General features: G+C 45.2%; 1 protein-coding gene across 3 annotated transcripts in view; it reads right to left on the reverse strand.

Moving 5' to 3' along the window:
- The window catches only part of SERAC1 (serine active site containing 1), an 898,347-nt gene that overhangs the window by 357,210 nt on the left and 517,198 nt on the right, over positions 1 to 23,939 (reverse strand). For all 3 annotated transcript variants that reach the window (XM_069607873.1, XM_069607874.1, XM_069607875.1), the window contains one exon: positions 2,965 to 3,127. In XM_069607873.1, coding sequence (XP_069463974.1) covers positions 2,965 to 3,127 — 163 coding nt within the window. The remainder of the gene's footprint in view (positions 1 to 2,964; positions 3,128 to 23,939) is intronic.

Consider the following 23,939-nt stretch of genomic DNA (forward strand, 5'->3'; position numbering starts at 1 on the left):
TGTTTAACCGCAGCAGCGCACCACAAGTTTCTTTTCATCCTCAGCTGTGGAACATAGCCCCCTACACAGATTTAGGGCACTTCATGAAAATCACAGAGTGGTCACTACCACAGTTTCGGCAGGGAAACTTTTTCTCATCCAAACACTCCTTTATATCATGATTACTTCCGCATTCACAGAAAATTGCATGCCCCTTCAAACACTGGGAACATGGCCAATCCTCTGACACTTTAAACACAACTCAAAACCTTCCATATCCAATTTGTAGATACTCAGGTAGCTCTATAGAGTCAACGATCACTAACACTGTAGTAGGCAGAATAACACTCCCACCATTCCTCTTACCCAATCTTCTCAATTGTCCCACATTATCGTGTCTGAGTTTCACCATTAATCCTCCAGATATGAACATAAAGGCATTCTACAAATTACACTTTTACTCTTTTTCCACACCCAGTTTAGGCCCAGCACACAGGCTACTTCTGCAAGATCTTGTCTTTCTGCTCTATATTTCTGACAGCATATCAGAAGTTTCCTCCACCTATCATTTGTAGATCGCACAGACGTTTAAACCTCTCCTGAACACATTCTTCTATTTAATCGGCACACTGTTCTACAATTCTCATCCTTCTTTGCATTCACCACAAGAATCCAAAAATCCTTTATTGAGGGGTACGGAGAACCTTCTCATACAGCACAGTCACAATTTCACTAGAGCCTGAATCACACACAGCCACCCCATGTTTTCTCTAAGAGTCCTGCACCACACCAGCGTTTACAGGCACCACCTCCTTGTGATCCAGTGACACATATCTAGAGGGTACCAAGGCCAAATTAACACCCCACTCCACAAGAGACCTGCTCCTATACTCATTCCATTTCCTACACGTCTTTTTAATGGAATAATGTGACACGCTAAGTAAGAATCACTGGAACCCAAAGAGCCTGCCTTTTAGACCGCGTACATGCACTAAGAGGCAATCGCAACTCTCCCTCATAGAGCTGCTGTGTGTACTCTCCTTCCAGAAAAATCTGAACTCCTAGGCAACCTTCTAAGTCAACAGAAACATACAGGAAAAGCAAGATCTCATAGTAATATATTATCTCATGAGAACCTGCAATCTCTGTGGCTATTTTTATGCCATTGCCTAAGACGGATTCTTGTGATAACTTCTAAACTTGCTAGTCATCTTTGGACAATTTTAGCTAGGTTTGCACATCGCTTAATCCCATTCTTGCGGTTCTAGCCTCAGAGCCCCCCTCCAGGCCCGCCTCCCCACCCCTAGTGGTCCAGATAAGATTTGGAAGTGGGCATATTTTACTCCCTATTTCGGAGTACAATTATTTTTTAGGGAGTAAAAGTGTAAGTCCAATTCCCAATTGGAGTAATTTATAAGTGAGTAATATTATGTTGGAAATGGAAAACTGATTTCTTTTTTTTTAATAATTATTTCTTTGCAACTAGTTATTCATGTACAGTGAAAGATGCAGCTTTCCTTCTTAGAATCGGGCACTAATGATAGTAGTTTCCTTCCGTAGTACTACGTGCACTACTGGTCTAAACATATCCATGAAGCTCTGTGGGTGAGAGCAGGTGCACAAGGTTCTACGTGCCTGTTTCTTTTTTGTTGGGGTATTTTTACTCACAATTTTTCTTTTTGGGAATATTTGCCTATTTTTTAGGGAGTAAAAGTAGCTGATAGAGCCCTTATCTGCAGGGCTACTTCCCCCGAACACCTTCAAATCATCCTTGCCAGCCAGTGCCTCCTCTGGAAAGAAATGCTACCCAACTAAGACAAGTACGCACATATGAAAGACACTAGTCTGGATAAGAATTAATCTGTAACCGCATGCAAGGAACTAAATTACCAGTAACTTGTAGAGGTGTAACCGTAGGCATTGACTTGTCTTACTACATTAACAGCTAACTATTGTCATATTATGGTTGTACCATTCTGAGAGACTTTTAGCTCCATCCGCTCCATGCTGGTAAACCAGAGACTGTCCGACTGCAAGGGTCAATGAAGGAGCTGGGCTTCACCTAGCAAGTGTCTGTTGCAGACACTAGTTAAATTGAGATATGCCTAATCCAGGCTCTACTGCAAGCCCCAGTGAAGTCAACTCTACTGCACTAGGTTCCACCCCATGTTCAAAAAGGGGAATAAGGATTGGACATTAGACAGGGAGGAGATTAAACATTTATCCTAATCTCATCCCTAAAGCCACTGAAGGTAAGAGGCTGAATTGAGACACATTAGAGATCTTGAAAAGGCGCACTCATACTCTGTCCCAGAGAGGAGCAGCTCCTGTTACTTCTGTCAGGGGTCGGGCACAGCCCTGAAGGGATTTGGTACCTACAGAAAGCATCCAAGAACCATTTAGGACGTGCTACCACTCCAGGAACACAGATAAGACGTGGCATCAACATAATCCTTAACCATCCATTAAATTGAAACGGAAAGAACAGTTCTTTATTGGCATTTAAGATGGCAAACTCCCACAAGTGTTTCGCGCCTAGAAATACTTGTGTACAGGCACGTTATAAATGGCATATCATATCATATCACAATAGGCTCATTAAAAAAAGCGCCTTAGACATTTCTGATGGCAAATGTCAGTCATTTTGAGTCTACATCCTTCGGTCATTGCATAAACATGCTATTGCATAAGCATGGCCTTTAGAAATGTAATAGTAATATCTGCACTTTAGGTCACAAATGGTAGTCATTTCATCTTTTAGTGATTTCCATTGCATTTTTCATACTGTATAAATTTAGAAGGTGTTCTTAGGTGTAGTGAGAAACGTATAAAATTCAGTTTATATAGGCCTTTCTCTGTACTGCTTTACTGGAGGACAAACAGACCCATTACGCAATCTATAAATCATGCCTTAGATTAGGCATATTAAAGGAAAGCAGACGCCTAAAACTAAACTTTTAGAAAAAAAAGCAATTTTCAAGTCACCTGAGCATACAATGGCTGGGTGGAGCCGTTCGTGTAAAGCTAGATTTCCGATAATGCGCACTATGGTTCTTCGTATTTTGGCAGAATCTTGGCGAAGTTGGTATATACGCTGTAATAATTGCAGGCCTCCTTTTGCAACAATTTTCTCACAGTGAGTTGAGACCTAAAACAGATTAAAATAAGTAAAACGAATTCAGTATTACACATGCATAACAAAAAAGCACGACAATTTATCAATACAGTGAATATACTACATATATGCTATTTTACATGCATTAAAGAAGAGCTTGATTTTTCTTTATATAGAGTATGTATGTGGGGACTTTGTCAATTTTATTTTTTTAATAGCCAATAACATTTAATCCAAACAGAGCTCTCAATTTTCCTGTGGTCATGACATAGACACCCAGTCCTGTTTTTCATGGAAATGTGGGACTTGTAGTTTTCCTAAAATTCAGATGGAAAAAAGAAAACTACAGGTCCCAGAATCCAAAGCGAAAAAAAGCAGGACTGGAGGTATTTCTCATGCATGGCCACAAGAAACTTGAGAGCACTGGTCATATTCCTAATAGTATAAGAGCAATTCAAGCTCAAGAAATAGGTTAGCGTGAGCGACCGGAAGTTACTTTTCTACACAATACGGGAATGTGCACCGATTCAAGTCTTCTGGGGAAGATGCTTGAGCAGGCTGACAGATATCTTGGGTTTGGCTGTGCTGGGGGATCCGAGACTTGTTTTGCTGGGGATATGGGGAAGTCCATGTTCACTAAATATGAAACACATTTTTTGTCAGTATCTATCAGACAAATCATTGCATCTACGTCGGGGAGGAGGGATCGCACCAGTGTATGGCCCTGCAGAGAAAGGTATATGTTGCAAGGGGTTGTCCCTCTAAATTGTGGGGTGAAGGCGAAGGTTGAAACATATTGGGCATCATTACGAGTCCGGCAGAAACCATGTGGGAAAAACCGGCAAGTAGCCACCGGACCCGTATTGATTTACCGGCGCCTGACTTGCAGGAATAACCGGGGCATTACAGCCCTGGAGGTCCGGTAAGTCAGGCACCGGTAAAATGTTGATACCCATTCCCGTGGAGTCCCATAAAACTCCATGGGACTGGGGACCAGAGAAGTACCGGCACCATTAATAACGGTGGCGGTGCTTCCGTGAAAGTCGGCTGGCGGGTGCCATTCCGCCCGCCAGGATCTGACCTGGTGTGCGAAACAGCACCCGGCAGCAGACTGGTAGTTGGCCGGTCCGGAAACAACGGTGCCGGTAAGCGCCGGACCGGCAAACTTGTAATGAGGCACATTGTTTTTCTTGAACTTTTGGTTTGCTTCTCTACGGTTTCAACCCGAATATGTCATTTCTTCGTGTACTCTCTCATAATTATAACTGAGTTGTGTTTCCCAATCAAGCACGATTTTGGTTTTGTTGTTTTTGGTTTTTGATGTGTTCCTTATTGCAAGACAATATAAAGATGTATTAAACAAAAAGAAATGGGTTAGCATTTTATTTATCTCTGGGTACGAGGCCCCTGACTAATCCAAAGTAATCTGATTTGCTTCACCTGATTCAAACGCTGCTGTGTATCTAGATACATTCACTTCCATGTTTTCTGGGTCTTTGGTGGTGCTTTTACTGTTAGGGTGTTGTGGGGAGGTCCCCACACTAGAATTTGATATGTTTTAGTATTGGTTTAAAAGCATGGGGGCTGTTTTATTCAAAGATGGCCCCCGGAGAGTGAACTCACACTCTCACGAGCTCCTGGTCTGGCCGTGTTAAGGAGTACTATATAGCCTGAAACAACACTGCAACAAAGATATGGAGGCTGCACCCTGCATGTGAGGAAGCCGGGTGTCAGGACAGTTAACGGAGAAGCACAGAAGTAGCAAGATATCGGCCTGGCAGCTGCCGAGATTTCAGAGGGGAAAGCCATCGCGGGACGCTGCAACAGAGAAGTGGGCAGTGACAGAGGAGAAGCCACAGAGACTAACCCACCCAGAGGTGCCGAAGCGGGGTCCCGGTGTGCAAGAAGGAAAGAAGGCGGCCCTGTCAGAAAGGAGGAGGAGACCATGTGCACTCCACGAAAGGCTGCTTTAAGTGGAAATGAGGGGGAGCCCCTGTTGCAGCAAGGGTCATTGCCGGTGGAGACACGCTTTGGGAAGGCGGCACACAGAAACAGGACTTACGTGTGGAACTCCTTGGACTCTCCAGGGTGTAGCTGGGAGAACCCAGGAGTCGGAAGGCAGAGAAAGAGAGGAGCGCAGCCCGCTCTACAGTAAGTGCGCACCGCGGTGTGCAATAGCAGTGGAAGCGCAGGCAGCCCTGCATGAGACTCCATATACAAACTTGGTGTGGCAAGCACGGATTAAGGGTGGTCCTGCTGATACACGCTGTGATCAATCTGCCTATGCTCAACGAGAATTACCGAGGCGGCCCTGAGACAGACCTCTAAAGATCAAAGACAGTGGGGAAAAGCCCAAACTTGGGGGCACAATAACTATATGCAACAGGGGCAAAAGATCCCCCGTAAACGTCACCACTTTTAAATAGAGGATGAACAATAGGGGCAAAGGGCTGAGGACAGAAGAAAATTGCAGTACTATGCCGCAAAAGAGAATAGCAATCAGTCTACACAAGTGGGAGAGAGACATCTTGGTGGCAGTAAGGGCTTCCTACAAAGCAGGATGTAATACCATTAGGGTCGTATAAACGTGGAGGAAGCTACACAGTGCTCTCTACATCACGCCTGGGAAGCGGCCTCTCAGCAAGAATAAGGGACAGCGCGCAAGAACGGGGCCACATGCAGATGCCAGAATCAAAGAGGAAGCAGACCCCAGTGCAGCCTTATGCAAAGAAGAGCACCAAGAGGCGTCAGCTAGAGAGGTGCTGGATCGGTCCCCTCCAGAGACAACGCTGAGTGAATTATGGGCCAACACAAAAGGGCGACGAAGACGCGCAGGCATCCGGAGCAATGGCCCTCAGTAAGGAGGGCTTGCAAATATGCCTGAAAGGCATGGAAGAGAGGATGACCGGTTCCCTTCAGGAACAAATGGCAAGCCTGAAAGAGGAGCTGAGGAGCTCTCTGAAGGAATTCAGAGACAACATTAAATCCCTGAGCAACAGGGTGGACTTAACGGAGCAAGGATTGTCGGAAATGGGAAAAGAAGTGCTACAGAACTCCGAGCTGTTGGAGCAAATCGCCTCTGCTACACAAAATCTGGAAATCCAGATGGAAGATTTAGAAAATGGTTCAAGACGCTCTAACATAAGACTCAAGGGGCTGGGGGAATCAAACCTTGAGGCACACTTGAAATCGATGATACAGCAGTGATTCACCACCCGTCTGACACACATGGCTCTAGAAGAGATCCGGATTGACCGCATACACAGAGTAGGTCCTAAGAGAAGCGGAGAAGGAAACGGGCCAAGGACATTTTGGCGGCATTAATGTCTTATGAAGTTAAAGAGAGAATCCTCAGGGCGGCTAGGGGCCAGGATATGATCACAGTAAACGGATCTCAAGTACGCTTATTTCAAGATCTAGCAGCTACAACGCTCCAGAAGAGAAGAACAATGGGCCTGGTAACAAGAACCTTAGCTGGGGAAAAAGGCCATTACAAATGGACCTTCCCTTTCGGGCTGGTGTTCCCCTGGGAAGGGCGACAGCATAGAGTCACTAAATGCGAGGAAGGCCTGGCTGTTCTAGGCCGGGAAGCCGATGGAACGGGGGCTGGGGATCAAGGACGTGGACCACAAAAGCAGAGGCACAAGCCCTGGGAATGGACTACCGGTCATGGAAAGAGAGGAGACAAGCTGAAGGGCCCCTGATTGAGTAAAAGAGGAGAAGAAAAATAACATAATTCCTACACATTGGGTAATAAAGGAGAAGCCTGGTACGACAGATTCAATTAGAGAGAAGGGTGCATACAAGTGCGCCTTTTAAGTCCTGAGGGTGCTGTTCATGTGGACTGAGTGCGCCGGACCGGTAGGGAGTGGGGCATCACTGGGAATCCTAGAAGGTTCAAGTAACCTTAGCGGTCTGGGAGGAACCTGGTTCACTTCCCTCTTGCTGGGATGTATCCTTGCATACTGAGCCTGGCCCGGAGAGGGGTGGGAGGGAGGGTAGGGGTGTAATGGGGAGCTGGGGGGCTATGGGAGGGGTGGGGGAGAACCGCTGGTAAAGACTACAGGAACATTTTGGGAAGAAGTGACACAGTGGTGAAACATGAAACATCGGGGTGGGGGGAATGGCAATCGAGTAATGGTGGGCCTAAGGAATTCTCTGGGGGCAAAAATGATCAAAACCTTAGCAGACCCGAATGGGAGGTATGTTTTTCTGCAGGTGCAGATGGAGAAAAGAATCTTGACAATAGGTACATTATACGACCCCCAATATAGGGCATGATGCCTTTCCTGGAAAAGTTTGCGGTAGGGGAGATCCTCCTAACAGGAGACTTTCATATATCGTGGGACCCGGAGAAGGATAGGAGCGGTCAGGTTATTATTAAGGTGTCACACCCATCAAGGGCAGTGATTAAACGATTAGATGGACTGGGTTAGAGGGACCTTTGGGGAGCAAAAAAGGGGCAGGACCCGGGGTACACATGCTTCACACATGTACACTGAACGTACTCTAGGATAGCCTTGGATTGCTTGACATTGTTTGCATATTTGAAATAATGGAGAAGGGACTCCTGACTCGTTGTCTTCATTAAGGGTTTAATGTGGTAGCAGACATAGGTCATGAGTCTAGCAAGGTAAGCTAGTTGAAAGGTAAAACAAAAGCAAACGTATGTTTCGACCGTAGTCTTTATCAAGGCAGAAATTGGTAATGGGTCCTGAGTAGGAGTGGAGCGCCTGAAGAACCTCCCAGTGATTGAGGGCGGTGGGCTGGTTAGCCAATCTGAAAGTGGAGAGAGGCGTTCCGTTGGTTCAGTGGTCCGACCTAAACAACGGAACACCTCTCTCCACTTTCAGATTGGCTAAACCACCCATCATGTCTTCATTATGGAAGGGGAGGTGTGTTACAGTGTATGGGAAGCTGAAGGTCAAGCTCCTCCTCAATCTTGGAGGCTTGTATTATGTTGGCAACTGTGATCTAGCTGTGCTTGCTCAATCCTCCATCACCTTTTCCTATTCTTGGATCAGTAACATTTGGTTTTCTGGGTGGGTGGTGTGGATTACTTCTGTCTGGACACTGTGGATCAATGCTGGGAGCTGACCTTGATGGTTTCAGGTTAATACACCACCCCATCCTCTCCTGTAGGAGAAGTGGGGAGGTAGCTGTTGATTCAAATGAATGCACTACATGGCTGGATTGCATCAGCATACAGGCAAAATGATTTTCTAAGATTGTTGAATGGTGTTTTGCTCAGGATGGATCTTCCAGAACCTTTTTTTTTTTAAATAAATCACATTCTGGTATCCAAATTTAGGAATGTTGCGCTGCAGGGTTCTGCAACATTTAGTTATCTAGATCCTTGGACTATGGCTCCCATCAGCCCTAGGCAGCATAGTAAATGGTAAGCGATTGTGGAAGTCGTAGTCCAAAACATTTGAAGAGATGCAGGTTGCAGAGACCCCTGATGTACTGTATTCTGTAACCTATCAAAGGTTTTCAGCACCATTTCAGATTTCAGAGCAATCACTGTATAGAAAATTGCTCTGCAGGGTGCAGCCTTAATCAGGTGGAAGATGTACTTCTTTTTTATGATTGTTTGCATTAAAACATTATTTTACAGAACAACAACACAATTACAGAACACAGGAAATAGAATGAAACAGTAGCTCCATGCACAGCGCATTGCTTCATGCAATTTAAGACACAAACGGAGCAATCCAAGAACGAACATCCCTCTGCCATGTAGTATAATATAGTAAAGCAGGGTCCATCATAAAAGCACAGATGCATAAGTGATGCAGCATCCAAACAAGATTTATAGGAGGGCCGAGGAGTTAGAGAAAGCAGAACATGGACATTTGTCATGTAACTGGGCTAGAAGGAAGGCACAGAGGGAAATATTAGAACAAAAGCATGGTAAAGAAAAAATAAAGCAAGTAGAAAGTAAGGAAAACATGGCGAGAGGGAAAACCAGAGTCCAGTATGGACCATCGGGTTCTGGAACCTAGGTAATTTGGGCACCCATGTGGTCACTTGCAGATTATTTGACAATCCAAAATTCAACATGGGCGACACTGAAGAAAATTCTTAAGGAAGGAAATGAGAGCAAGCCTATGAACAAATGGTCTGCATGGAGAACGTTTCGACATGGGGTGTGGGAGTGACTTACAGTGGAGGCTATAGAGGACCGTCCAAGAATTTGCAAGCCCCCTGCCACCCAAAGGCACTTTAGCTGGTGCAGAATGGTAGAATGGTAGAGGAGTGGGGACAAAAAGCTCTATAGCATTGGAATGTCCCTTAGCGGAAAACGGGCGGATGCCCAGATGTAGAAGAATACCAACACTCCCAGAGCACGCCAACCACAGGGCTGGCGTTCTCTTTGGGAGGTTTAAGGAAGCCACTTAACGCTTTCTCTTTGCTTGAACCAGCGTTACTTCTCATAATATACATACCTAAGTCGTTCATCCAGCCCTAAGTTTGGGCTTTGGCATTTGAAAGACTCAGCGAACTAATACCTCGGCCACTGTGGTGTGTGGCCTATTTAACTGTGAGCCCATTGCCCCTTTAAGAAAGAGTGTCATGACTTTGACATGACACTCCTCAATAAAAGGAGCTCTGCTGGCACGTGAGAGGCAGTGCAGCAGAGCCTAGGGAAGTGGCAACTCGTGTCTGTGTCGTGTAATCACAAACTGGTGCCGCAGCCCCTGCATGGGTGCCCCCAGAGCACGGAGGCCACCATCTGCTGGGTGCCCCGTCCGCTGATCCGGATGTTGCAGGGTGCCCCCTGCTATTGGTGTGCCCGCAGTAATATTGGTAAGCCGGGTGACCCCGGCATCTGGAGGAGGTCTGCTCTGGTGAACTGGGAGCAGGCCACAACAGCCACTTTTTTCATTAATGCTTCAGTTACTAAGTTACACTGAGGTTAAATTTGGGCCTGCTGCAGTCTGGGGGAAGTCACCCAAGCATCATTGAAAAAAAGGCACACCTGCTGATGAGCTATCAGCGAGGCAAAGTAGTGGTTTCCCTCCTGATATTAAAGGTAAACTACAAAAACAATATCATTCTACAAACAAGTATCTATTTCCCTAGTTGTACTACACTCTAACGCAGTGGTCCTCAAACTGTGGGGCTTTCCCCCCTAGTGGGGCCTGAAGGGAGTTCAGGGGGGCGTGAGGCTCTTCCAAAAGGGATTACAGTGACTGCTTTTAATAGAATATTTGTGCAGATAGGGTAACTGGGGTGACCCGGCAACAATCATTTTACACAAGGGGGGGCTCAGCACCAACATTTTTACTCAAGGGGGGGGCCACAGCATTAAAAGGTTTGAATATCACTGCTCTAACGCTAAACTTGATCTCGCAGTTCAGAAAGAGTGCCATGGGTGGCAGTGTGACACATTAGATGCTCACTGCTCTTTACCCTTGACGTGCCTGCAAACAGAAGAAAACATGAAGCTCTGCTGGGTTTTGTAGTTCATCAGTTAAAATACCAAAGAGCCTCTGTGCTTTGCTTCTGCCACTGTGTTTGCTGGTAACAGCGACTCATTCATGTTAACACCAGACATCCATTTTGTCATTGGAGGTAGACGTTTCACCACTTATTTAGCTAAGTCTGCTGCTCCTTAGGCCCTCCCTACATAGAGTTTTAGCCACATATCTAATGCTGAAATGCATTAGAGGAGTGATTTCTCTCCATGGGCTGCGAGTTGGACTATACTTATACTGGTATGAGACGCCCTTTTATGCATGTACTTCTATGCCACACCTGTCTACATTGAGGTGTCCGTGATCTCTTCTGTAACATAAAATGTCATTTCATTGACGCTATTCTGTAGGGCCACTGGTTGTTTTTATTTTGGAGCTAGCTGCGCAAAATTAAAGGCGTATTGCTCACCAGTGGGCCAAATTTTATGTACGCTATTCAAAGAACTGTGCCAATATCAGTTCCAAACTGCTCCTCCCTAGGTGTGGCCAATCATTGAGAACACCAACAACAAACTGCAGCAGCTGCATGACAAAAGAGCTTCCTTTGAATCTAGGGCGAGTTAAGTCGAGTAAGCAGTGCAAACGATGTGCCCAATAAAGTAGACATTTTGGATAAGTTAGGCCTTAAATGCAGAAACATACTGAAGACCTTCAAATTGCATCACTTGAGCATTAGCTGCCTACCCGAGTGTGTTAAAGGAGGCATTCCTGTAACCTTCCTTGAACCCATGCTACCAAAATCTTACTAAGGACATCTGTTTGATAATCTAGAGCGTGCATCAGGTTGCTCCGAAATCAGACATCAGAGATGTAAACAAACATCCAAGAACTTCAATTACGCATCAAGACTGCCGTCAACTTCAGATAATTATGAAAAAAGTAAAGGAAGCCAAGCAATTTATATGGTCAGATCATAGAATGTGGCAAAGGGAGCGCACAGGATGGAATTTCTGTCTTTTCAGCCAGCTTGAGACCAGCTCTGAGACTGCTCAATGCCAGTTATGTATCAGTTTGCCAGTGCACCCTTAAAAAGGAACTCTAGAGGTCAAACTTCCTTCCTGGTTTGAAGATCTTGGGCAGCTCAAAGATTGCATACACTTCTGCAAACAAGAGGATATGAACACCTCTCAACCAATTAAAAAAAACTCCACCTGGATCCTCAGGGGCTGGACTTGCAGGAGCAAATACCCAAATTAGCAATATAATACTATCTTTATTGTGTGAGATGGTTAATATTGCATTGTGCGACAAATTCCTCGCTGTTGTCACTTCTCCCCAGGAGTGGGACCCTTCCTATGGGCAAAGGCGTAGCCAGGATTGCCTAACAAGTGGGGCCTGAAGCTAATGTAGTTGGGCCCACACACAGTCACATTAACATCTGTAAATGCCCACACAGCGCTGCTAAGTAGGCATTTACAGATTTTGGGTGGGCCTTGCTCGCTCTGGCCCTACCCTATCTACAGCTCTGCCTATGGGGCCAGGGAGGTGAGGCTGCTACCCGATATTCCCCTCTGTGGGCGGTACTTAGCAGGAGGATTCCATGGGAGGGGACACCCTCTGCGGGAGAAGGGAAGACTATCTAGGGTGAACGTGGTGTGTCAACCACCATTCTGCCCTACATTATTCACCAGACAACACAGATAGGGCCCAAGCACCCCCATTCAGTATATCTCCTATTTCTTCTGTTAGTTACTTCATGCATAGTAGCCCTGTCTATCAGATGGACAATAAGGCGACGAGGAAGAGTGAGGAAAGTATGGGAGTAGATGGCTCCACAATTACTGGCACGAAAAAGGGCAGGGCAATGAAGAGCCCTATGTGGAATCAAGACAAACATACCAGCTATCCGAGATTCAAGAGCTGACTTAAAATACAAACTGATGAAGGACTTTCCTCAGTCAGTCCTGCCCCAGAGGAGCATCGAGCTGGCAAGCGAAGCCGTGCAGAGAGGACACGCTGCAGACACGGATGACTGACGAAGGAAGTCAGCATTTTTAAAAGGCAGAGGGGAGCCTATACTCACCTGAAGGCTGGGAACCCCAACGTCTGTTGGCATTAAGATAGCTAACCGAGAGGTCCAGCCGAGACCAGACGTGTGGGGAGAAACCAGTGTGGTGGATCTGCCGAAGCTGGGAAACCTGATGTCCGGAGGCAAGAAGGAAGCCAACCGAGTGGTCCAGGTGAGACCCGACGTGCAGGAAGAAACCAGTTTGGCAGAGCCGCTGAAAACCGGGAGCAGTCTGCGAGAGTGAAGGGGAATCCAGAGAGGCTTGCTGGTAAAGATAATTATGTGTTATTTATATAGCGCCTTAATCCAGAGCGCTTTACAGAGCACATATTTACATACAATATCACCCAACTGAAATCGTACTGGTGTTGCCGATGCCGGAACCGTTGCGGACCAAGTTAAAAGGTAAACCCATGTGGACCAGGAAGGCGCTCGGAACCCCTAGAGGATGGGGTTTGGAGGAAGTGCAGAAACATTTTCCTCGTCGCAGTGGGACCGAGCAGAGAAACAAAACTGAGACATACTGGGTGAGAGAGCCCCCAAAGAAACCGGAAGAGAGATAAGGGTTTGGGACCCCTATGTTGAGAGAATTAGAGAACTGTACATGGAAGACATACCTGGCAGGAGAGTGAACCGGGCCTGATTAAGAGACATAAATCTGAGAAAGGGGTCTGGGACCCTGTTTTGCTTTTGCTTGGCCACGTGAGGAGAACACTTACACTTGCGTTTCCCCGACCCCCTGGCAAAACAAGTTATTGGACTCAGACAGGCAACAAATCACACATAGACTAATCGTTATAATAAAACAAAATGGCTCGTTACAGGCCCTTTATTCACACAATATATGTATATATGAACTTGGCATACATAAAAAGACATACACTTAGATATATAGAAATATAGATATAAATGGCTTCACCGTTAGTAAAGACATAGAAGACACCTTCATCTTTGCCAATACAACACTTAAAAGTCCCTCAGCAGGTAGGCAAAGAGATCACTCGTGCTAACAGGGTCTGAGGGGGAGTATCCTCCCTCTCAGCGAGACTGCATCATCCGGTGGTCCAAATTATTACTAACTTTGCCGCGCAATCTCCTTTATGGGGGCATATCCACGCCCTACTCAGTTGCGTCTGCCCTCGGCCGAAGAGCAGATCACAAGTTGAAGGGACAGAGGGTAGAAAAAAACAGTCAGAAGTGGAAAACTCAGTGCCCCTCTCCTCGCATTCATTCCCAGAACCCCTTATCATGCACCTGCAGGATGCTCCGACTCTCTCCCCATATTCGTCCTTCAGTGGACAATAGAATAACTATTCTCCACAGTAAGTCCACTCAGCAATAATATTTATGTAGCTAAGTGACATTGCTCTGCTCTCGCTACTGAAATGCTCTTTATTTTCCGAGGCCCGCAGAGACGCAGGCTTTATTACTGTGATGGGAAAGCAGTGTCCAAAATGGCTGCGCACCGATGCCATGTTGTTCTAGCTCACATTTCGCACAAGCATTACACTCAACCCGTTGGTCGCTCAATTACCATAACCCGACAGGCGTTCAGGGGACACCCAAAATCTTCAAACCATTCTCCATAAATTAGGAATACATGAACCACAACAACAAAAGCAAATTAATACAATAGCAATACCAAAAAAGCCAAACCAATGCGGAACGCAGTGTTTCAGGAATCCATGAAAATAAACTTTCCTACCAATCCCTGTGCTGATCTTGCATTACCCGGGCCACCAAATCTTTAATACCCTTAATATGTTTTTCAATAGAACGGGAATGGTCACCCAGGTTAAAACAACACATGCCTTCCATCGTTTCGCAACCTAAGTTATGCTTCAAAAATAAAGAATCAATAGCTGCTCTGTTTTGCAAAATAGCTTTCCTAAAGTTTCTATTGTCCAACAGCAGTTCAGTCAAGGCTTGTGAGGTCTCATTAAGCCCTTTAACCACCAGACAAGCTAATGTAATCATAGTTTTATAACCCCCAGCAGCTAAGCCCCAAATTCCAATAATGGAAACGGCTAATGCTAACACTTCAGCTTCCGAGAGCAAATGCACTTCAGAATTGCAGTCTGGCGCTGAAGCAGTATATGAAGAGGCACGTACAGAACGTCTAATAATAGGTTTTAAAGGGTACATCATTAAACCAAGACATGTTAAAACACATGGGCCACCCGGAATATTAGCAGGGATGTAGGAGTAAGTGAAGTTTCCACAGGAGAATAACCAACCAGGTGGAGGTTTTACAAGATTCAGGTGGCTAGAAGTAGAAATAGTAAAAGTACATACCATATCATTTGAAACATCAACACAAACATTTATAGATCTTGTGTACAATCGTTTTTCAAAATCAGTCATTTTAACCTCCTCGTTAAGTTTCAGTTGTTGCCACTTTCTAATGTAGGTCGGATCACAAGTCATTTGAGAACACACATCTGCAGGAGCGATATTATCTGTCATGATACGGGTCATGTTTCTCCATATGTGAATAGTGTCAGCACAGAACCTACAGTATTCATACACAGAAAAAGAATTCTGGACATCCGACTGCTCCACTAGGGAATCATTATGCAAGACTCTGAATAACTCTTTCAAAATCGGGGTAGGCGTTGGAATCGCCATAAGACATGTTGAGATCAGATCAGCGGAGCTAGGCACATCAGTTAAACAGAAATGCAAAATGTTCAAAACTTGCTGGGCCAAATAGACCCACACGTTTTGGGTTGCCTGACAAGGGCTGAATAACCATGATGTTAAAAGGACGTTGAAATTCAAGAAGGGGGCAAAGGCAAGATCTTATTTTTCTCCTCCCGCCATTTTCTGAACGCGACATAATAGGCTGCAACAGACGCATCCTCAAGCGTAAAACTGGTTGGAGGAGCATCAGTCTTCAACCATATCCCCCATTCCACTTGGAGAACAGAGACATCTGCCACATCCCCTGACATGAACCCGTAGCCTCCCGAATGGACTCCAACATGCCACACACAGGCACTCTGCATACTCGGGATCTAAAAAAAAAGGTCAGAATTTAAAAAGAAGAGATCAGTGGAGTACATCACTCAAGTAAATAACATTTGTCAGCAGGTATATGAGTCCATTTCTTTTTCCCTGTTCCATTACAAGAACCAATTGATCTTCCCCAGCTGCAATCACATCCGCCGGCACTAGGTTTCTCGACCCATACCTTGGCACCTAGGGCCATTGTATCCGATGAGCCAAAAGACCTGTCCCCACGAACTGTCAATATCGTGGGTGGCTCACCTTTCTTAACCATGGATAGTTTAACAGGAATTAGTATTAATTAGGCTAGTCTATCCCCTTTATGTATCAGTAGCATATTCTCACCATTGTTCATAAGAATTACCTTAATCACACCTTGATAGTCATCATCCACAATCCCTCCCAATACTTGAATACCCTTCAGGGCTTAACCTGATCTCGGGGCAATTAATCCCATATGTGCAGATGGAATTTGTACTCCAATTCCTGTGTCAATCACAGTAATACATCTTGGCTCAGGTCGAATTTCCTCCCTTGCATGCAAATCCACCCCAGCAGACTCAGGAGTGGCACGATAAGGGGCAAATGCACCAGGGGATAATTCCCAATACATCAGAGTTTCTATGGCTCGATTTGGTTTGTTGTGTAAGGCTGCTAACATGAGCATTAATGGGGTCTCATCGTTCGCAATGGGACAGTTATTCAAAATTTGAACAGCTTCATATATATGTTCTCGCCAACCTTTCAAAGTACCATCCCTTATTTTGTTCAATTGTTCTTTCAATAAACCATTCCTTCTCTCAAACAATCCAGATGCTTCCGGGTGATAAGGGACATGAAAAATCAATTTGATTCCCTTTTCTTGACAATAATCCAGGACCATTTTCCCTTTGAAGTGGGACCCGTTATCACTTTGAATTTGCAAAGGGATACCATAGTATACAGCCACTTGGTCCAATAATTTAATTGTATTCAATTGGGTAGCTCTCGTACATGGCAAAACCATCAGGTAGCAGGAATATGTGTCCACAATAGTGCACGCATATTGACCGCCCTTACTAGTGGGCATAGGACCAATATAATCAATCTGCCAAATCTGTCTGGGTAATTTACGTTTCAATATACCATAAATTATGTGTGGAATAGATCGATGTTTCTGATGTTGACACATAGGACATTACAAGATTATGGTTTTTACCATTTCCAATGGGATGCGGATTCCCCTGTCTTGTGCCCACCTAATAGTAGCCTTCTCTCCGAGATGTCCACTTTTCTGTTAAGCCCATTTGGCAATTCCCTCCAAATCATCCTCCTCAGACCTCGCGTCCATGACTTCAATCTTTGCATGTTTGTCTGCAACAGAAATGAACCAACGTTCTAATGAGTCCGCTGCGCAATGCGCATCAACGTGATGTACAGTCACAGTAGTACGCATCAGCATCTCAGCAATGTCTTGCCATACTTCGTTTCCCCACACCTCCTTAGCATGAATTTTCCATCCATTCTTTTTCCAACTCGACAGCCAGACTACCAACCCATTTGCAACAGACCATGAATCAGTATAAATATGACAAATTCCAGACGTTTCCTGCTTTAACGCCTGATGCACAGCATACAGTTCTGCAAATTGGCTACTCATCCCTTTCCCTGAGGTGGTGAGCACCTTTTTCAGTTTTGGATTGTACACCACCACCTTCCAATATTGTTTAATTCCTACATATTTGGCTGCGCCATCAGTAAACCATGCATGTTCAACTTGTTCCCATTGCATAATTGGTATTTCAGGTTGGATCACTATATCATGGCCCACCGTCATTTGCTCAGCATATATGAGTGCCCAGTAGCATGCTAGTAATTGTTTCTCAAAGGGGGTATTATCGGTCACCCGCATCGGGCAACTTTCTACTCCAGAATCCCAAAGGCACTTGTTTCCTGTCCCGTTTCTGCCACAAGCTCCAATTTGCATAGGCATCCTCTGTGGACACATTCAACTCCACCTCACCATCCTTTAATGGCCACAAATCAAGCACTTTTTGAATGGTGTCTTTTGCTAATTGGAACGCTATTTCTTGTTCCTCGTCCCATTCGAAATTACATTTTTTACGAGTAACTTTGTAAAGGGGTGTCAAAATCTGCCTCAGATGTGGAATGTGCTGCCTCCAAAATCCGAAAAGCCCAATAAACCGTTGGGCCTGTTTTTTGGTCTTCAAAGTGAAAAACTTGAGGATCTTTTGTTTTGCTCTTGGCACCATCTCACGATGCCCATTGTGCCATTGTATCCCCAGGAAAATCACGGTTTCTGCCGGACGTTGGGTTTTAGCATCATTGATTTCCCATCTCTCCTTGCGCAATCCTTCTCTAATGAGATCCAAGCATAACCGCACACTTTGTTAATTTTTACCTTGAATCAATATGTCATCAATGTAATGCACAATCTGTACATCCGGTTTGCATGGAATTTTGTCCAAGTGTTCTGTCACCGGCTGGTGGTGGATCGTTGAACTATGCATAGCCCATATGCAAACGATTGAACGTATACTGCCTCCCATTCTACGAAAATGCAAATTGCTCTTGGCATTCAACCGAAATCGGTATGGTGAAGAAGGCATTAGTCAAAACCAACACCATGTACCAAGTACCCTCAAATTTCTGTACATTTTCAACCAAAGTTACGCAGCCGGTACTGCCGGTACTAGCGGAGGAGTGTATTTATTCATCTCGCGATAATCAATTGTCATTCTGAAGCTACAGTACTTTTTTTTAATGGGCCAGATAAGATTGTTCCAAGCTGTGGTTACGGAAAGCAGCATGCCTGCTTCAACATACCCTTTGATGGTTTCCGAAATTTCCTTTTGCCCCCCGGGAATCCGATATTGTTTCATGGACACTCTTTTCGTGGCTATCGGAACCTGCACCGGGGGCATCTTTAACTGACCAACCACTACAGGCGTGCAAGTGAATGCCCTCATCCCAAATTGGTCAATTTTACCCACAAATCCTAGGGTCAATCCTTCCAAAATATCAAATCCAATAATATATTTAGCAAGGGGAACAATAAACACTTGATACGTGTCTCTTTTCAATTAAGCAATTATCATGTCAACTTCTGTTTGGACTGCTGAGGTTTCTTTACCTCCCAATACTGTAATCATAAAATGTTTTCCTTTAAATCTGGAAGGGTTTCCATGTATCAAAGAGGCCTCCGCCCCGGTATCAACTAAGGCGCGAACCTCCTGTGTATTTGCGTAATGCCAAAACAACTTTACTTTTACATTAGGTCGTCTGTCCACCTTAACATGGGCTGTCGTTACTGGAGTTTGACCCTCATTCTATTCATTTTTAGAGTGTACGTACTTGGAGTCTCTCTCCACCATCGCACTAACCATTTTTCTCAAGTAAGCATAAGTCGACTGGGAAGGCACAGATTTGTCAGAAGACTCATCGTCTCCCCCCTCTGGAGATGATCCAAAAGGATCCACCTCCTTCTTTGGATTATGTACATCCTGTCGTTTCACTTGTTTGTAAAGCTCCTTCCCATCTAAACCTCATTTTTTTATAGAACAAGTGCATTTCTTGCGTCTCAATCCCATCAATATCCTCTCGTGGCACACCATCTTTTAACAAAGCCAGGAACATGTCCTTTCCAGACACGCAAGACTCTCGGCTGTCAAACCTTCTGCCAGGAGTGCATTTTTCACTTCGCCCCTCCCTCTCCCTAGACCGTTCTTCTGGTTTGTCCCATTCTCCTATATCTGCAAGTTGTCTGATGGCATTGACCACTTCATCAGTTAACTTACCCGTCATACCCACCAATAGGGTCATTATGACATTTTTATACGCAGGAGGGGCTGTTCGAACGAGGGTGTCTCTAGCAGAAACTGACATGTTTACCAACCCCATATGCTCCGAAGTTTACAGATGAATGGCCTTCTTCATGGCATGTTCCCTAACACTTTGAATGGCTTTTTTCAATGTGTACCATTCCCTATCACCAGGCGGCCAGTCCGACGTAATGGTGTATTTATGATTACATCCCTGTGCTGCTAACTGCAGAAGAGATCATTGCCCCTCGTCACCATAACCATCACGAGGAGGACCTGCACGCAGGGTCTCCTGTATCTGAACATCATGTGACAAAGGCAAAAATCTAGCAGAATCTGTTGCATCTAACAAGAGAACTGGCGCCCCGTCATCTAACAGTCTAACCATCCAAGCTAGCAAAGATTCACCAGCCCTCTCAATCTGTTTAATATCTCACCGACCTCCTGTTGTGAATAAGCCTCAAGAGCTGTTATGACCACTATACCTCCTCCTGGATTCAACGAATGACGACCCGTCTTTCTGTGTATTATGGGATTAACCATCACCTCTTTACATGCCGGTTCCGGCTTGGATACAAGGTCTGGTTCGGAACCACTATCGGTAGTAGTACTCTCAAACACATCACCATCCCACTGATCCGGGTCCCAATCTACACCTGCGGAAGCAATCACAGTTGCCACCTTATGAGAATTAACCCTTCCCTTTCTCTTCCGATACTTATAGCGAACCACCCTTACCGCAGCCCTTTCAGCCTCCACTCGGTATTTGTCTGCCTTATCATGATATAATTTTGTTTGGAGATGCTGCATTAATGCAATTTGTTTTCCAGCAGCCAGTTCCTTTCCCAGTTTCTGAACACTGGCTTGTAGGTCACAGTGCCTGCCCCAGACAACGGGAGCAGACCAGTCGGCCCAGAGTACTGGCACCCATGGGGACCGTTAAGGCCCCAAAGGATTGCCTAAGGGCTTCCTGGACTCAGTCCTGGCGCCGTTGGTGCCAGGCTCATACTGCCTTGCCAGCCAAGACAGGTTTATCAAGTAACAGAACCATGTACAGCCCAATCTGAGGTTGGTTGAAGGGACTACTTTATCTGGGGACTATTTGATAAGGTGTGGTGCAGGGACTACTTTACCTGGGAACTACTTCTGGGAAGCTATTTAAACCACGCCCGAAGAACAGAACACGCTTTGCGTTATTCTGCACTCCTGCAGCGTAACACTCACTGTGCCTGCAGCTCCAGTCCTGTCTTCAGTCACACCCGTCCTGGTCATCGCGATCCGCGCCTGCAAAGGAAGGAGAGATCGCAGATTAGAACAAGAGCCTTACCTGATACTCCATCATCATCATTCGGGAGTCTCCGCATCTGCAGAAAAAGGAACACCAGTTAACCGCGCTATGTAAGAGCCATCTTAAAGACAATTACCATAGCGCAGCGTGATACTCACCTAAGCGCTGTACATCCATGCGATCCAACGAGGCATTCTCACGCGATCGATGTCCGGGTACAGCCGCATCTGCAGAACAAGCAAAGAACACAACAGGTGAGCTGCGCCTCGCTAAAGGACATTCAATCTTGCGCAGCATAATACTCACCAGAAGCAGTATTCACTTGCGGTTCCGCGAGTCACCATTACACGACCTTTGCTCCGGAGGCGCCACACCTGCAGAAATAAAAGGGAACAGCAGATTAATAGCACGAAAGAACAATATCACTTGTTAGACATTTTCGAATCGTGCAAGCATTGAAACTTACCTTGGCATTACCTCATCTTTTCCGGAGGGGAGTCGTCTTTCTTCGGGTGTACCTCAAAGGGGAATCTACAAAGAAAAGGTACAGCAGTGAACTTTAAGACAACCAGAACTCTAAAGCAATTCACGCTATTTAGGACTGGTATAAAGACTTACCTCAGAGTCATTGTTGTCTGGAACTCGGCCATAATGCTACAGGATCAGTGAAGTTACCTGGATCCCTGAATCTCAACGCACCCCTGCATACAGTCACAGGATGGAGAGCCCATCCTTGATAACATTAAGGTGAGACACAGTGAAGGGATATTGGGAGGTCACAGAGGTGGACGTTGGCCCTTCTCCTTGTGGCTAGTTAATTTATCACTATTTTAGGCAAATCTTCCTTTGTGCCAGACAGACGAAACTAAGAGGGCAGGTGCAGTCACTCATCACTTTGCTATGAGTCACGCTGGTGGAGACCGCCGCAGTGCAGCTTAGTTCGGCGCCCCTGTGGAAACCAGGTGAGCATAACACTTGTAATACTACATTCAGTTGATGCATTTTTCAAAAAGCATTCAACAGAATCCAACTTCTTCTCCTGAGAGCCGAACATTCTTTCCCCTTCTCCACAGAGATTTGCTGTAAGCATTTAGTCACTTCGGCTGGATTCGCTGCTCCTATACTTGTATCCCAGGTCTCACTCAATCCTGCACCATATGCCCAGGTTTGTGCAATTTTATCATAAGGGCCCTTTGTCCACCCTGGGATAGTCAGATCTGGACATTAATCACCTGCTGAGCCACCTTTTTTCCTAAATAGGCAACTCATTGTATTAAATGGATCTTTCACTTCCCTATCGTCAATACCTCAACATATACACACTCATATCAGGTTTTTTTCTTCTTCTCTCCACACAAAAGGGAGAAAGGAGAGAAAACAAAATATCTTTTTTTCTTCCATGCTGTTCCGAGACCAAAACTTTAACTTCAATTTATTAGCAGGATCCTTTGGCATCAATATCAGCACAAAGAACCTGCGTACAACGCCAAAATGTTTTGCTTTTGCTTGGCCACGTGAGGAGAACACTTACACTTACGTTTCCCCGACCCCCTGCCAAAACAAGTTATTGGACTCAGACAGGCAAGAAATCACACATAGACCAATCATTATAATAAAACAAAATGGCTTGTTACAGGCCCTTTATTCACACAATATATGCATATATGAACCTGGCATACATAAACAGACATACACTTAGATAGATAGAAATATAGATATAAATGGCTTCACCTTTAGTAAAGACGTAGAAGACACCTTCATCTTGGCCACTACAACACTGCTTAGTCCCTCAGCAGGTAGGTGAAGCGATCACGCATGCTAACGGGGTCTGAGGCGTAGCATCCTTCTTCTCAGCAAGACTGCATCACCCAGGGGTCCAAATTCTAACTAGCTTTGCTACCCAATGCCCCCTCTTTTATGGGGCCATATCCTTGCCCTTCTCAGTTGTGTCTGCCCTCGGCCGAACAGCAGATCACAAGTTGAAGCGACAGAGGGTGGAAAAAAACAGTCAGAAGTGGAAAAACCCAGCAACACTCTCCTCGCATTCATTCCCAGAACCCCTTATGCACCTGTAGGATGCTCTGACTACCTCCCTGTATTCGTCCTTCAGTGGACAATACAATAACTATTCTCCATAGTAAGTCCACACAGCAACAATATTTATGTAGCTGTGTGACCTTACTCTGCTTTCGCTACTGAAATGCTTGTTTATTTTCCAAGGCACGCTGGGACGGAGGCTTTATTACCGTGATGAGAGAGGAGTGTCCAAAATGGCTGCGCACCAATTCCGTATGTCGCAGCGGCGCACAAGGTAGACAGACCTAGAACTGGTTCAAGATATTGAGTTTGGGAACCATTAGTGACGAGACATTTTAGTATAATACACCCATATAAGACGAGAACATGCGCACCTGATCATTTTCAATTCAGTACACATATGAACGAGTATTAACTCTTATCACTACAATCGTGGACTTTCCACATGAGACGTGATTTACATAGACTGTAACAGCGCATTGGAGTCAGTTATGGTGCGCATATCAGTTCCGAACAAGAATGGCCTTGAGGACGATTAAGGTCGAAACACGTGTCGGCTGACCGTCTGTGTTAATAAATCATGTATTGCAAGATTTGTGCAGAGGATACAATGAACTCATTTGTGTACCAACTATATGCTTATTCAACTTAAAGTGGCAGAGCGCGAAACACCATTTCCAACCACCTTGTTGTACTATTACCTAATCAAGGCCTTTGTGGGTTGGCCTTGGGGAATAGGTGACACAGCTAGCCATCACACAATATAATAGAGTGGTCATAGTGCACCTTCTAAGGATACAAATCCATCCATATTTTTATTTGTTTTGAAAGGGATCTGAGCCTGGAGGAGGGGGATCCAACGTTGAACTTTTGTTTTGAAAAGGATCTGAGCCCGGCTGAGGGAGATCCTGGGTGAACACCCAAATTGAATACTGGAAAAAGGAAAAGAAAGTTAACATGTTGTTTTTGGTACATCAGGCCCTTTGCATCAAGAGACTTGCAAGAAGTAAAGAGACTTGGACACAGAAGGTCCTGAATTGGGAAAATCGAACTGTATCCTTGTGCCGCAGAAGCCAGAGTTTGTGCTTTGTTTGAGTGACCCGCCTTGCTCCGTGCTGGAAATGTGGAGAAGGGAGGCCAACGGCCCGAGCATCCTGACATATTATTTTTCATGAACATTACCGCACATTATTTGTAAAAT

This window comes from Ambystoma mexicanum, chromosome 4q (assembly GCF_040938575.1).
Source record: "Ambystoma mexicanum isolate Mex_15411 chromosome 4q, UKY_AmexF1_1, whole genome shotgun sequence".
Lineage (NCBI taxonomy): Eukaryota > Metazoa > Chordata > Amphibia > Caudata > Ambystomatidae > Ambystoma > Ambystoma mexicanum.